Raw genomic sequence first — 16,675 nt, 5'->3', positions numbered from 1 at the left:
GTTGCAAAATAGGAAGCCAATTCTAGATTTAATTTTGGATTGGAGATGTTTAATATGAGTCTGGAAGGTGAGTTTACAGTCTAACCAGACACCTAGGTATTTGTAGTTGTCCACATATTCTAAGTCAGAACCATCCAGTGTAGTGATGAAGAATGTGGTGATTGACAGAGTCAAAAGCCTTGGCCAGGTCGATGAATACGGCTGCACAGTATTGTCTTTTGTCGATGAGGATTATGATATCCTTTAGGACCTTGAGCGTGGCTGAGGTGCACCCATGATCAGCTCGAAAACCAGATTGCATAGCGGAGAAGGTATGGTGGGATTCTAAATGGTCTTCTAAGGTCTTTTGAAGACCTTAGAAAGGCAGGGTAGGATAGATATACGTCTGTAACAGTTTGGGTCTAGAGTGTCTCCCCCTTTGAAGAGGGGTATGACCGCGGCAGCTTTCCAATCTTTGGGGATCTCATACGATACGAAAGAGAGGTTGAACAGGCTAGTAATAGGGGTTGCAACAATTGCAGCAGATCATTTAAAAAAATATATATATATGTATATATATATATTTTTCCCCCCCAATTTTGTGGTATCCAATTGTTAGTAGTTACTGTCTTTTATCATCGCTACAACTCCCGTACGGGCTCGGGAGAGATGAAGGTCAAGAGTAATGCGTCCTCCGAAACACAACCCAACCAAGCCGCACTGCTTCTTAACACAGCGAGCATCCAACCCGGAAGCCAGCTGCACCAATGTGTCGGAGGAAACACCGTACACCTAGAGACCTGGTCAGCGTGCACTGCGCCCAGCCCGCCACAGGAGTCGCTAGCGTGCAACGAGACAAGGATATCCCTACAGGCCAAACCCTCCCTAACCCAGACGACGCTAGGCCAATTGTGTGTTGACCCATGGACCTCCCGGTCGCGGCCGGCTGCGACAGAGCCTTGGCTCGAACCCAGAGTCTCTGGTGGTACAGCTAGCACTGCGATGCAGTGTCTTGGACCACTGTGCCACCCGTGAGACCCTCAGCAGATCATTTTAGAAAGAGAGGGTCCAGATTGTTTAGCCCAACTGATTTGTAGGGGTCCAGATTTCGCAGCTCTTTCAGAACATCAGCTATCTGGATTTGGGTGAAGAAGAAATGGGGGAGGTTTGTGCAAGTTGCTGTGGTGGGTGCAGGGCTGTTGACCTGGGTAGGGGTAGCCAGGTGGAATGCAAGGCCAGCCATAGAGAAATGCTTATTGAAATTCTTGATTATCGTGGATTTATCAGTGGTGACAGTGTTTCCTAGCCTCAGTGCAGTGGGCAGCTGGGAGGAGGTGCTCTTATTCTCAATGGACTATCATCGACGGAATCATCGACGCTATCATTGATGGAAAAATCAATTTCCAAGTTTATCCAGACATTTTGCAGGAGAAAGTAAGGCTATCTGACCGCCAATTGAAGCTCAACAGAATTTGGGTGATGCAATAGGACAACAACCCAAAACACAGAAGTAAACAAACAACAGAATGGCTTCAACAGAAGAAAACACACCTTCCAGAGTAGCCCAGTCAGAGTCCTTACCTCAACCCGATTGAGATGCTGTGGCATGACCTCAAGAAAGCGGTTCACACCAGACATCCCAATAATATTGCTGAACTGAAACAGTTTTGTAAAAAGGAATGGTACAAAATTTCTCCTGACCGTTGTGCAGGTCTAATCCGCAAATACAGAAAACGTTTGGTTATAGGAGTTTGGAGTTTATTGCTGCCAAATGAGGGTCAACCAGTTATTAAATCCAAGGGTTCACATACTTTTCCACCCTTCTCTGTGAATGTTTAAACAGTGTGTTCAATAAAGACATGAAAACGTATAATTGTTCGTGTGTTATTAATTTAAGCAGACTGTGTTTGTCTATTGTTGTGACTTAGATGAAGATCAGATCACATTTTATGACCAATTTATGCAGAAGTCCAGGTCATTCCAAAGGGTTCACATACCTTTTCTTGCCACTATTTTTTGATTTGTTTAAACACTTTTTTGGTTACTACATGATTCCATATGTGTTATTTCATAGTTTTGATGTCTTCACTATTATTCTACAATGTAGAAAATTGTTTAAAAAAAACTTTAAAAACTTTGAATGAGTAGATTTGTCCAAACTTTTGACTGGCCCTGTTAGTTGTGGCTTAAGGCGGCACACATAACTCTCTATAATGCACAATTGACTCAAATCAAATGTTATTTTGAGTGCATTTTACACTAAGGGAGAAAAGCTCTTAATAGCCCACTCAATGATGGTACAATTCCTTAGTTTTCTGTTAGGGCCTACTTTAAATGCTTTAGGCTAACAGGTATACAGCCTAGGATACACATCATACAGTGGGTTGCATAATGTATGTTTAACAGTTGTCATGAAGCCAATATTAGGCAATGGGAAAGGTGTCTGCTAGCCTGGTTGCAATCTCAGTTCAACTATTACATTCAAGGAGTGGAATAGCTAAAAAGACTGATACCCAGACTTAGGTATCTGCAGTGAGCATGAACATATTGCTTATAGAAGTTGAGATCCTATTAGTCTCGTTAAATAACACGAGTCTCCTAAATAATACATTCATTGACGTGTCCTGTCCAGTGTGAGAATTCTAGCAGAGCTAAATCGATTCTATGCCTACACTATTTTCTTATTTTCTATCCATGTGGGGGCGTAACGCCTCACCTAACTCGCGCTAGCTGCGAACAGATGATACAGCATTGCGCGGTATGAGCTCAGAAATGGAACAAAAGAAATCATCCTAAAACAGGGAATGGTGGGAGCACGGATGTGGAAAGTATAGAAGTTATTTTGAACCCATTAGCAAAGGCAAATCATTATTTGGGCCCTGATTTAAAGGGTAGTCTTTTGGCAAATTTGCTGTAAGCGCGTTGCTCCCCACCAAAGCCAGCTACAGGGGAGGGACTGCCGATTTCTCGACTTTGCAGCTCTGAATGAAGGGGAGGGGGTCCGTAGACCGAAATTGATGGTAGTGGGCTACTGAGGAAGACTACTCCTCTTGATATTAAAGGCAAAATACACATTTCAGTCGAACACAGCAGAGTTGGTGAAACGGGACGGTGGTGAAACATGGAGTAAGTAGACTTTTGACTTAACTGCATGTAGCCTATTATTATTGTATAGACTAGGGTATTTTATGCACTGACAATGAATGTTCTGGCTCAATTTGAACGATTTCGCCCCGATTGCCACACCTGCAAAAGGGAAAGAATATGTAGGCGAGCTAATTACAATGTAGGTCTTTTGGGGGGATGAAATGAGGTATTGATTTTTTCGAAACAGTGAAGAAAGGATGTTTAATAGGCGAAGTTAATATTTTGATAATAGTCAACCTTAAAACATCGCCAATATGCAGACAAAAGATAATGTCATGTTATTGACTTCAACTTGCATCGCATTTATTTGTCCTCTCTTCAGTGCTCAGTGTTGGGCAAGACATCAAAGCTTTTTAAAAATGTGCGCCTATGCTGTAAAATACTGGACCTACATCTAGACAGGGCAAAGCCGCATGGTCAATCGGCAGTCTATGTAAGGAATATCCTCTTAACAACAGCTGGGGATTTATGTGAAATAAAACATGTGTCCAGAATAACTACTCCCGGCTATATTTGCACGTGTAATTAGGCTACCGTGGATTTTAATGGTCAACCATAACAACTATTTGTAAAATGACCTATCGATTTAGGCTCAGTTTGTCTTTTGGGGGATCAATATGGGGAACGTGTGATGCATGCTGCGCATGTTCCTGAATAGCGCGCCGCATATGGGGGATCCTGAATGTCATAGTCCAGTGGTGTGAATGTCGTGCTATTTGGAAATAGGAGGGAGCGCCAGACAACGGTACCAGCCAGCCGTGCCTGCTCTTAATTGTGTGAGTGGTGGGTGCGCATGCATGTGTAGGAACCGGGGCGTGCATGTGTAGGAGCCGTGTTTTCATTTTCTCCCGTGTTGACAGAAATGGGCTGTTCCAACATGGCTGAGTGAGCTGATGCGGCTGCTTTAGTGTAGCCTACATAGACACAGAAAGGTGTTATAGGAAACATGTCATTACTTTGTCATTATGGCTGACTACGGGAGTGAACGTTATTTACAATAAGGGTTACATGGAGAAAATCGGACCTCTCTGAAATGAAAATGGATGGCACTCCCTTCAGCAAAATGTATACAATCTAAACCGTCCCCGAACGCTTGAAAACAAAACAAAACAAGTGACCCCTTCTATACAAAGTAAGTGGATAGTAGAGAACATATCTTCCGTTACCCTCAATTCTTGGACAGACCAGAGCCTTAGAAATGCAGTTTTAGAAACTGTTCTTCATCCTGTAAGCATTACATGGCTGTGCAGGAATTTTGCTAGCACACAAGACTGCGGGACATAAGGTTGTGGGTTCGCAGACCACCGTGGACAACAATAAGGATGGAAAGGTCTCCTTTATAGTAAAAGCATTGCACGAATCTAGGATTTTATTTGCAGGTCCAAGAAAAAATAGCATTTTAATAAACATTTCATGCAATGCTGCGTCGTTTTACGCATTAGCTGAATCTTTTTTAATAGGCTAATGGACAGAAAGATAGGCCTGTGTTCATCTTATCATATTTCGCCAATGCCAAGTAAGTGTGACTTGTTTGTAACGAAGCTGACCCTGTTTGCAAGTAATTCAATCTGAGAAGTCATTCGGAATCTGAGCATGATACTTCAAAAAATTTGGCCTACCTGGATATAGCAGCCTATTGCCCAATTTCGTCTGTCAAACAAGTAGGCCTACTACTTATTTCTTAAATAGGAAAAAATAGGCTCCAACACAAAGCCCTCTCATTGTTTGTAAAGTCTAATTAAAATGAAGATGTGTTTATCAGATTTTATGGCCTCACAATAAACCAGATTCAAGAAACTTGAAGCAGCAGCTGTGGCACAATCAATTGTAAATGGACAGCTCATGGTGCTGAAAGTAGGCAAATTCATTCGAGTAGGCATAATTCATTTCAACCATCATGGGCAAGACACATGTTGTTTTTAATAAAAAATCATTATAGTAGTAGCAAGCTATCAAAGTTGACCTCAGGTGCTCCTTCTCATCTCTGCGCTCTCCTCAAACTGAACATGACATACATGTAGGTGATAGGCTAGTCCACGAGCAAGTGCATTTTTTGGGACTAGGCCTAATAAAGTATTATTTTCGGAAGAATCTTTTGACTCTCTTCCTGAACTGCCACCGCAGCCCTACACAGCACAGACATTGGTTAGGCAGTTTTTGATCAGCAAGAGCAGAGCAGGCATGGGCTCAGGGTTGGAATATCCATTAGAGTGTGTAATACAGCCTAGTTGTATTTACACCATACCAGCAGCTATCTTAGAAATGTAACTTTGCTCTTTGTGTCTCTGAGCATGCACTTCATAGCCTATAGGCTATGGATCATTTGATTGAGACCACACTAAATAGCCTATAGGCGCACTTGATATTGCGTGCCCAGCGGAGAATCAGAGATGAGGGGCGGCATCTGGCACACATGGATATTTAGCCTGACAAGCAACTAATTCTAAAACACTGAGAAATATTGACATTTCATCAATTACAAATTACATGACCCTCCCCTGGACTAGATGTAAAAAGAAAATACTAAACCCTCCCCTTGACTGAAATTGAAAAAGCACGATCTCCCACACTTTCCTCCATGTAACCATTCTGTACATTTCCATATATCTTTAAGTATCCATGACTGACTTACAGTGAGATTAACAAAATATAAAAAGTATACATGAAAATACAATGGGCAATAGGGGACCATGACCATCTTCCATTGTTGCAGGCCTAAGAGCCCACTAATATTACAATGTTACAGTGATGTTGCAGCATTGTTACAATGATTCTTCTTCTTTTTCATAGCCCACATTGCTTCCATCTGACTATCCATCACCTTCGTTTCACCTGACATACTTCAACATCCTCAAGAATGCTATTGTTTATACATACCAATTTGTCATGTTTAACACAGTAGACCTATTTTATTGATTGATATTAAGATTTGTGTTTATTGTTCCACGTTCTGAAGGTGCCAGTAGTAAAGTAGAGCACAAGTGTATGAATTTAAGTTGAAATTTCGCAGTAGGCTCCTATGAAAGAGGAAGTGAGTAAAACTGTGTTATAAGAGAATATAGTGCAACATACACGTACCATACAGAGTGCATGTTTGATATCCATCATGGAGCCATGGACTTGAGAAACATCTCTGTTTAAATCCAATTTGAGTTGATTTTGTCTAGGGATGGGAGTTTCACTATTCGAATAGTATCTTACATTTTTGTTTGGATGTCCGGATATTCGAAATACATGTGCTTTTTTTTAAGTACTACTGAGCGAGGGAGAGAGGCTGGCACCCTATTGCTGCAGCTGCAGAGGGGGCGGTGAGTATTGTGGGTGAAAAGAGCCGAATGAGCTACTGTCGCCTACCATTGAATGTCTGACTGACTTGTCGCGATGCTTCCACCACCTGGCTAACGTCTGCGTGACCCCTGTGTCTTATGCTGTTGCCTACCATTGAACATTGGAAGCCTCGTTCACGCCTGATGTCCACCAGATGCATATGCGTTTTGTTTTGCTGGAAGTCTAGCCTGCATTTTTCGTACTTGATGCACGTGTGCTTCGCTTTTCGACTAGCTAAAAGCTAGCTAGTTGGAGTATGTGTGTGTACTTCCGATTGTACCACCGCACGGTAAAGCAACACACAGTTTAAAAGATTGAATGCATGCAGGAACACAGAACACAGCGCAGCAGCCTAGTGTAGCATCCCCAACGTAGCATTACGGACTGCTGCATTGACAATGAATGACTTCCGCCGGAACGCAAAGAGTTTGATGCATCTGGTTGACACAAGGTGTCACATTACTCATAAGCACTCAGTTACGTTGCACCGGATGTCATGTATTTCAATAGAGATGTCCACAACGCAGTGGAATCGCAATGCCCCCTTGTGGTTGAAGACTTTGTTGCCAGACGGATACTTTGACATTTTCCAAACATTGCGTCGTCTTCAGTCCAGCCAGAGTCCGTAGAAGAACAGGAAGTTACCAAACCACAGAAGAAGAGAAACATTTTGTTTTTGGCGATGGCTTTATGGGATAGCTAGCATCTTGCAAACAATTACCGAATCCTAGAATTTAGTACTATTTCAATAGTCATGTTAAATAATACACATGGGCTTTTAAGCCAATTAGATTATATGACTGTTGCCTCTGATTTAAGTTTATTGTGATGGTAAGGACTTTAAAAAAATGATTTTTATTAGGTGGAGGTCGCTAGCTACTAGTGGTATCTTCAAGATAGCCTAGCTTTTAGCTAGCTAGCTGCTCTGCTGTGCAAGCTAGCTTGACTTGCTATACAGTTGGAGAAACAAGTTTAGGAAGAAGTAACTTAACAAAGCATGTTTTATTATCACCTGAAACAATATATTTATCCTGTCTTGAATGAAAATGTAATATTTTACAATCTCCCCAAATAAATGTGATCTCTGACAAAGACAGCCTCTCCTCCATCTTGCGTTACAAACACTACACCCACAGATAGAACAATGAGACAGATATTTCACCGGTTGTATAAATATGAAGCATCCGGTTGGCATTTCCACTCACTACCACATATGGTGATGAAAGGAATCCCAGTGGCGGCAGTGGGGGAAGATGGGGCGAGATTGATTTTGGCCGACATTCTGCAAATTTTCTCCTTGATTAAACATTTGATCTCAATGCAGTTTTCTGTTTCCGAAACTAGAAACTAGCATAGAGTAGACTATGTTTTGCAGACTTTACCCTTTGCCAAAAGAAAAAAAATGGTATAGTTTAGAAGGAGTGCAAGGGCGAATTTAGTTATTGCCCACATTCACTTCCCAGATTAGGCGTTACCCTACGAACATATGCAAATAAATGCTAGAATGTGCCAATAGGATCTCGCTAGCTCGTGCTTGGCTTTGCCCACCTTGCTTGTTCTGCCCATGATAGGCTCTGGTCTATTTTAGGTTAAAAATAGTATTGAGCTATATTGTTCATCGGCAGGCTATTATAATTCCGTAAGCCTCTCAACTGCGGGTCTACTCAGAATTTCTATTCTACTTAAAAAATATATATTTTAGGTTCAAACAAAGCTGTCTTCCTTTTACATGGTAGGCCTACTGCTGGCAACTGCCTATTCCGTTTTTTTTTTTTGGGGGGGGACATTTGATGTAAACACCATGGCAACTATGCACTCCAGTAGTAATCATGCATCACTCCACTGTAGCCCTATCTATAATATACAGTGGGGCAAAAAAGTATTTAGTCAGCCACCAATTGTGCAAGTTCTCCCACTTAAAAAGATGAGAGAGGCCTGTAATTTTCATCATAGGTACACTTCAACTATGACAGACAAAATGAGAGAAAAAAATCCAGAAAATCACATTGTAGGATTTTTAATGAATTTATTTGCAAATTATGGTGGAAAATAAGTATTTGGTCACCTACAAACAAGCAAGATTTCTGGCTCTCACAGACCTTCTTTAAGAGGCTCCTCTGTCCTCCACTCGTTACCTGTATTAATGGCACCTGTTTGAACTTGTTATCAGTATAAAAGACACCTGTCCACAACCTCAAACAGTCACACTCCAAACTCCACTATGGCCAAGACCAAAGAGCTGTCAAAGGACACCAGAAACAAAATTGTAGACCTGCACCAGGCTGGAAAGACTGAATCTGCAATAGGTAAGCAGCCTTGTTTGAAGAAATCAAGTGTGGGAGCAATTATTAGGAAATGGAAGACATACAAGACCACTGATAATGTCCCTCGATCTGGTGCTCCACGCAAGATCTCACCCCGTGGGGTCAAAATGATCACAAGAACGGTGAGCAAAAATCCCAGAATCACACGTGGGGACCTAGTGAATGACCAGCAGGGAGCTGGGACCAAAGTAACAAAGCCTACCATCAGTAACACACTACACTAATTTTTTGGTAAAAACTCAACTTGTCGTGTTTGGAGGACAAAGAATGCTGAGTTGCATCCAAAGAACACCATACCTACTGTGAAGCATGGTGGTGGAAACACCATTGTTTTTCTGCAAAGGGACCAGGACAACTGATCCGTGTAAAGGAAAGAATGAATGGGGCCATGTATTGTGAGATTTTGAGTGAAAACCTCCTTCCATCAGCAAGGGCATTGAAGATGAAACGTGGCTGGGTCTTTCAGCATGACAATGATCCCAAACACACTGCCCGGGCAACGAAGGAGTGGCTTTGTAAGAAGCATTTCAAGGTCCTGGAGTGGCCTAGCCAGTCTCCAGATCTCAACCCCATAGACATCTTTGGAGGGAGTTGAAAGTCAGTGTTGCCCAGCAACAGCCCTAAAACATCACTGCTCTAGAGGAGATCTGCATGGAGGAATGGGCCAAAATACCAGCAACAGTGTGTGAAAACCTTGTGAAGACTTACAGAAAACGTTTGACCTCCGTCATTGCCAACAAAGGGTATATAACAAAGTATTGAGATAAACTTTTGTTATTGACCAAATACTTATTTTCCACCATAATTTGCAAATAAATTCATTAAAAATCCTACAATGTGATTTTCTGGATTTTTTTTTCTCATTTTGTCTGTCATAGTTGAAGTGTACTTATGATGGAAAATACAGGCCTCTCTCATCTTTTTAAGTGGGAGAACTTGCACAATTGGTGGCTGACTAAATACTTTTTATGCCCCACTATATCTAGCCTATATATAGTTGCCATCTTTTTCTCTCCTCAAGTCAACATCTTCATTATTATGTTACTGAAATTCCAACTTTTGATCAAGTGGTTATAGCCTTGATCAAGTGGTTATAGCCTTGATCAAGTGGTTATAGCCAGGCTATTAGGCATACTAGAACGTTGTTTATTTAATGATAAGCATCACTGGCATGTACAGTTTCTCCGGACCCCCACAAGTTCGGAGTTTTGATTAAAGAGATTTAAGTCCAGACAGGTGAGGCCTATTTTAGGAAACTTTCTGAATGGACATAGAGAGAATTAGCAAACTCGTACACGCACACCCACCCACCCACCTAAAAGGACCATCAATCAAAGCCGTCTGCAGCCATCTCTCTCAGACATAAGCAAATCACATTTCTCCTTTCCTCCCCAAAACACCAAGTCTTAGCTTCAAATCCTTTCTGTCGGATATCAGAAATGAGTTTACATGATAGGATAATGCTAAATCAGTGTAGCCTATCATATCAATCAAGGGGAAGAGATAGAGACAGCTGTGATATAGGCTATATGAAGATGAAATTGACAACCATTAGAAAATAGAACCACATCCATAGCCTTTCAGCCGTTGATTAATTTTAGTGAAGCAATGGATGGCTATGTTGACACTAGGCCTACATTTTAATATGAGTGCTTTATCTAAATCTGTGAAACCACTTATTGATAAGGATAGCCTAAACTGCGGTTGATATTTCACTGTTCCCTTCTTGGAATTCACGCAAATCTGCTGGCAACTCTCCTATCTCTTCATCCTCTCTCTTGCTCTTAAATAGACGATGAACAGCGATATACACTGAACTAAAATATAAACGCAACATGTAAAGTGTTGGTGCCATGTTTCATGAGCTGAAAAAAAAAAAATCGCAGAAATTTGCCATACCCACAAAAGCTTATTTCTTTCAAATTGTGTGCACAGATTTGTTTACGTTCCTGTTAGTGAACATTTCTCCTTTGACAAGATAATCCATCAACATGACAGGTCTGACATATCAAGAAGCTGAATAAACAGCATGATCATTACACAGGTGCATCTTGTGCTGGGGACAATAAAGGCCACTCTAAAATGCTTCAGATGTCTCAAGTTTTGAGGGAGTGTGCAATTGGCATGCCAGAGCTATTGCCAGATAATTTAATGTTCAGTTCTCCACCATATGCCGCCTCCAACGTAATTTTAGAGAATTTGGTAGTGTGTCCAATCGACTTCACAACCGCAGACCACGTGTAACCACACCAACCCAGGACTTCCACATCCGCCTTCTTCACCTGCGGGATTGTCTGAGACCAGCCACCTGGACAGTTTATGTAATTGTGGGTTTGCACAACGTAATATTTTTTTATCTTGCTTTTTTTAACTTCTTACCACTTTTTCTCCCCAATTGGTAGTTACAGTCTTGTCCCATCCCTGCAACTCCCGTACGGCCTCGAGAGAGAGAGGCGAAGGTCGAGAGTCATGCGTCCTCCGAAACACAAGCCTGCAAAGCCGCACTGCTTCTTGACACACTGCTCGCTTAACCCGTAAACCCACCGCACCAATGTGTCGGAAGAAACACTGTATAACTGGTGACCGAATTCAGCATGCGCCCGTCCCACCACAGGAGTCGCTAAAGTGCGATGGGACAAGGACATCCCAGCTGGTCAAACCCTCCCCTAACCTGGACGACGCTGGGCCAATTGTGCACCGCCTCATGGGTCTCCCCGTCGCGGCCGGCTGCGACACAGCCCGGGATCGAACCCGATCTGTAGTGATACCTCTGTAGAATGTGGCGCCACTCAGGAGGCCACAACGGAATAATTTCTGCACAAACTCTCAAGGAAGCTCATCTGCGTGCTCGTCGTCTTCACCAGGGTCTTGACTTCAGTGGGGAAATACTCACCTTTGATGGCCACTGGCACGCTGGATAAGTGTGCTCTTCACGGATGAATCCTGGTTTCAACTGTCCCGGGCAGATGGCAGACATTGGCGTGGTGTGGGGAGAGCAGTTTACTGATGTCAACGTTGTGAACAGAGTGCCCGTGGTTATTTAACACTTTTTGGTTACTACATGATTCCATACATGTTATTTCATAGTTTTGATGTCTTCACTATTATTCTACAATGTAGAAAATAGTAAAAATAAAGAAAAACCCTTGAATGAGTAGGTGTGTCCAAACTTTTGACTGGTACTGTAACTGATCAGGCTATGTAACGGGGAATGAATACATTAACAATGGAGGGTAGCTGAAAAAACGATTCACACAATGAAACATCAAACTGCGCACGAATATTGTCGGGAGGAAGACGGAACTTGTACACATAGGCCTACGCGTCTTATCCAAACACTCATCCCCTCTTTCTTGTCTAGACATTTTTTCATTTTTACTCAGTAGCCTTTATACTCAATAGCCTACACATAATCTTTACAAGGAATAGGCCTACTTTCAAACACGTGGTGAGGTGCTAAGTAGTAGTAATTTATTGAAAATCAATGAATATTTGAAAATAATGCAATTTCACTCATTTTTTCGCAGGGGCCATGCGGAGCATATCTAAAACAATTCTTATTTTTTACAGATGCCTGTTCTTCCATTAAATCCAGAAGATAGTAAATATTATTAATCACAATGGTTAGCCTATGCAAATTAATAGGAAAACATTTAGACCTTATTCATAGGACTACATTTAGCTTATTTGGAGGTGCGGGGAGAGGTCAAAGGATCCTAGAAGTCAGGCTATTGTTTGTCAAATCCAGATTAAATCCAGTTAAAGTTGGAAGTTTACATACACTTAGGTTGGAGTCATTAAAACTCGTTTATCAACCACTACACACATTTTTTTATTAACAAACTATAGTTTTGGCAAGTTGGTTAGGACATCTACTTTGTGCATGACATTTTTCCAACAATTGTTTACAGACAGATTATTTCACTTATAATTCACTGACCCACAATTCCAGTGGGTCAGAAGTTTACATACACTAAGTTGACTATGCCTTTAAACAGCTTGTAAAATTCCAGAAAATTATGTCATGGCTTTAGAAGCTTCTGATAGGCTAATTGACATAATTTGAGTCAGTTGGAGGTGTACCTGTGGATGTATTTCAAGGCCTACTTTCAAACTCAGTACCTCTTTGCTTGACATCATGGGAAAATCAAAAGAAGACCTCAGAAAAAAAGTATATACCTCCACAAATCTTGGGAGCAATTTCCAAACGCCTGAATGTACCACATTCATCTGTACAAACAATAGAATGCAAGTATAGACACCATGGGACCACGCAGCCGTCATTCCGCTCAGGAAGGAGATGCGTTCTGTCTCCTAGAGATGAACGTACTTTGGTGCGAAAAGTGCAAATCAATCCCAGAACAACAGCAAAGGACCCTGTGAAGATGCTGGAGGAAACAGGTAAAAAAGTATCTATATCCACAGAGTCCTATATTAACAGAACCTGAAAGGCCGCTCAGCAAGTAAGAAGCCACTGCTCCAAAACTGCCATAAAAAGACAGACTACGGTTTGCAACTGCACATGAGGACAAAGATGGTACTTTTTGGAGAAATGTCCTCTGGTCTGATGAAACAAAAATAGAACTGTTTGGCCATAATGACCATCTTTATGTTTGTAGGAAAAGGGGGAGGCTTGCAAGCCTGAAGATCACCATCCCAACCGTGAAGCACAGGGGTGGCAGCATCATGTTGTGGGGGTGATTTGCTGCAGGAGGGACTGGTGCACTTCACAAAATAGATGGTATCATGAGGTAGGAAAATGATGTGGATATATTGAAGCAAGACATCAGTCAGGAAGTTAAAGCTTGGTCACAAATGGGTCTTCCAAATGGACAATGACCACAAGCATACTTCCAAAGTTGTGGCAAAATGGCTTAAGGACAACAAAGTCAAGGTATTGGAGTGGTCATCACAAAGCCCTGACCTCAATCCTTTTGAAAATTTGTGGGCAGAACTGAAAAGGTGTGTGCGAGCATGGAGGCCTACAAACCTGACTCAGTTACACCAGCTCTGTCAGGAGGAATGGGCCAAAATTCACCCAACTCATTGTGGGAAGCTTGTGGAAGGCTACCCAAAATGTTTGACCCAAGTTAAACAATTTAAAGGCAATGCTAACAAAAACTAATTGAGTGTATGTACACCTCTGACCCACTGGGAATGTGATGAAAAAAATAAAAGCTGAAATAAATTATTCTCTCTACTATTATTCTGACATTTCACATTCTTAAAGTTAAGTAGTGATCCTAACTGACCTAAGACAGGGAATTTTTACTAGGATTAAATGTGAGGAATTGTGAAACTGGGTTTAAATGTAAAGGTGTATGTAAACTTCCGACCTCAACTGTATAGGTGATAGTGGGCTAAATCAAGGATAAATATAGCCGAAATGTTCAGGCTTTGTCATGATCTGTGATCAAAATAGGCGTGGAGGTTTTCGGGTTCCGTTCAGGTTATAGGTTATGTGTAAGAACGCAACTGCACTGAAACAAATAACCTGATTCAATGAGATTCCCCTCTCCTGAATTGTTTTGGGGTTTATCTTTTAAGCTTTTTGGTCTATAGATAGACCCATACCGCTTCTATTTTTTGGGCTGTTTGCTGTAAGCATAGCCTACCACTAATTCTAAATTCCAGAGCATTTAAAACAACCACAGTTTTTTGTTGTTGTGGGATAACGATACTTGCTTTATATTTAAAATTAAATGTATTGATAGGCCTATAGGCCCACCATGAACCCATGTTGAGGCTGAGCATGGCCTTCGATAGGCTTGTGGACTATGCAGAAAGCATTGTGGAGTTAATTGTTGTTATAACCTATAGATCACTCTTTATATAATCTGGAATGTTGTTTTTTCTCACAATTTATAAACCAACAAGAGGTAGCCTTGCTTTTTGCCCTTCTCTATAGCACGAGTTAGGGTATGTCCTTGCATACCCCCTCAATTCAAGCCCTACTTTTAACCATAACACATAAAGCCCTCCACAGAATTTGATAGCATACAGCCTAAGGAATGCATGGTGACAGTGATTGCATCTGTCAAACAGGTAAACCTACCTCCTATTTCTGAATAGGGCTCAGACGAAGCCATCCTGCCCATATTCATTTGAGAAATAGGCTTATATCACCTATAGGCTTTGTACGCAGTAATGGTGGCTGGCTGCAAATCAACTAGCCTAATATATTTTTGTATAGAGGTGATAGGCCTATTTTGCCGACAAATTAAATGGATTAGATTACACTGCCAATTAAAAATGATTTAAAAAGCATGTACATGCAGACATCATGAAGACGTTTGTAATGCGTTCATGGTGAGATCTTTAATAAAAACGTACATGTAAACTGACACGTGCCATGTAAGTGTAACGTGTACACGATGAGACTACTGTCTACATGACGTGAGCGTGTCACGTGACATGAACGTGACGGGAACTTGTAGGCAGGTTGACACCTATACTTTTTTTTTGTCTCCATTGACTGTCCATGTTAATTCATGGCGGTGTTTTATGGCGCTAGGGAGACGTTAGGTGACATGCTGAGAGGCATCAGTAGCTTCACAGGGCTTGATTCTGGCATGAATCACTCGCGTTGGTGTGTTTGAGATGGGAGCAAGCAGACGGAGGGAGAGAGGGCACCATGGCAACTCGGCTACAGCCAAGGCTAGCTAACTTGTAGCAGCTACCATGTTATTTATCATCCCATATAACAGTGCCTGTCTTGACTGGTGCAGCCTAGAGAAGCTAGTACTATAGTTAGCTAGGCTAATTGAGGCCACATGCTGTGCATTCTCCCCAACCCCATTCAGATAAAACAACAACCTAACTGTTGGTTGCTGGTTGTAGCCTACTCATTTAGCTAACTTTTCATTCCGTAATGTTATTCCATCTTGCATTGCATTAGTGAACTCTCACTCCGCTTGCTACACATTGAGCCTCTTTGCCGCTTTGATTGGCCAACATAAACAATACTTGGAGGCTACCGCCTTTTTATGGGGAGCGCACTGTGCACGTTATAAAAACTACATTGAGTTTGTGGTATGTCATGGTACATACTTGTAAGTATTAATGTCACAAATGACTACTCATACGTTCATGTTTTTGAATAATTCAATATTCGAATAACATGCACATCCCTCATTTTGTCTATTAATTATTTGTTTGCAATTATTCGACATCTAGTCAAATATTTTCTTTACCAGACCATGATAAACGTACAAAACTAACCAACACAAATCCTTCTTCATTTCCCTTCTAAGTCGTAAGCTGACAGATACACAGACTGTTCTTCCCACTGCTAATGGCCAACCATGTGCCATTCAATATGTGCCGGACCTTCCAAGTATTGAGATTCCATGGAGAAGCTCTTGGGAGAGCAGATAGGCTGAGATCGTGCTCTTATTTGATTCAGCCTCTCTCATGCCTCAGCCTCTACCTCTCTCACATTCCAGTCATGAAGACTGATCCGCTCCCTGCCATCTCTCCACTCCTCCTTGTTCATCCTCCCTATCCTCTCTTCTCTGCATGGGTCCTCCTTTTCTTCTTCTCAACATCCATTTGGCGTATTCCAATCGTATAAACATATGATTAGATACAGTATATATAGTATAACACTTACAGTATTAAACAATATTCCAACACTCTTAAAAGGACAATAGAAGTTGTCTCATCCCAGTCAGCCCACAAGGGTAATCATCAAGCCAGTCATGCCAGCCAGTGGTGTCCCAGTCCCCCTCTGTCATTTTTCAATCACAGTGACACCCATTCAAACGTAGCCTTTGGGGCAGACCTCGTGCAGCAGAGGGGAGTGTGGCAGTGTGGTGTGGGTCATGTCGTCGAGGGTTAGCGCACAGACACATTTGAGGCTAATGAGCAGGCTAGCATACACAGCCCAGGGCAGCTAG

The 16,675-nt window shown here is 41.8% G+C and overlaps 1 protein-coding gene across 3 annotated transcripts in view; it reads left to right on the top strand.

The window, feature by feature from the left end:
* Nucleotides 1-2,688: 2,688 nt before the first annotated feature.
* palm1a (paralemmin 1a) overlaps nt 2,689-16,675 on the top strand; it is a 66,376-nt gene continuing 52,389 nt past the window's right edge. For 2 of the 3 annotated variants that reach the window (XM_042322018.1, XM_042322019.1), the window contains exon 1: nt 2,689-3,105. In XM_042322018.1, coding sequence (XP_042177952.1) covers nt 3,101-3,105 — 5 coding nt within the window. In that variant the 5' untranslated portion in view covers nt 2,689-3,100. The remainder of the gene's footprint in view (nt 3,106-16,675) is intronic. The other variant, XM_042322020.1, reaches the window with a different exon arrangement.

The sequence above is a fragment of the Oncorhynchus tshawytscha genome, linkage group LG05, assembly GCF_018296145.1.
Source record: "Oncorhynchus tshawytscha isolate Ot180627B linkage group LG05, Otsh_v2.0, whole genome shotgun sequence".
Classification (NCBI taxonomy): domain Eukaryota; kingdom Metazoa; phylum Chordata; class Actinopteri; order Salmoniformes; family Salmonidae; genus Oncorhynchus; species Oncorhynchus tshawytscha.
Note: the sequence above shows the minus strand (reverse complement) of the source record. Positions and strands in the feature narration are given on the sequence as shown.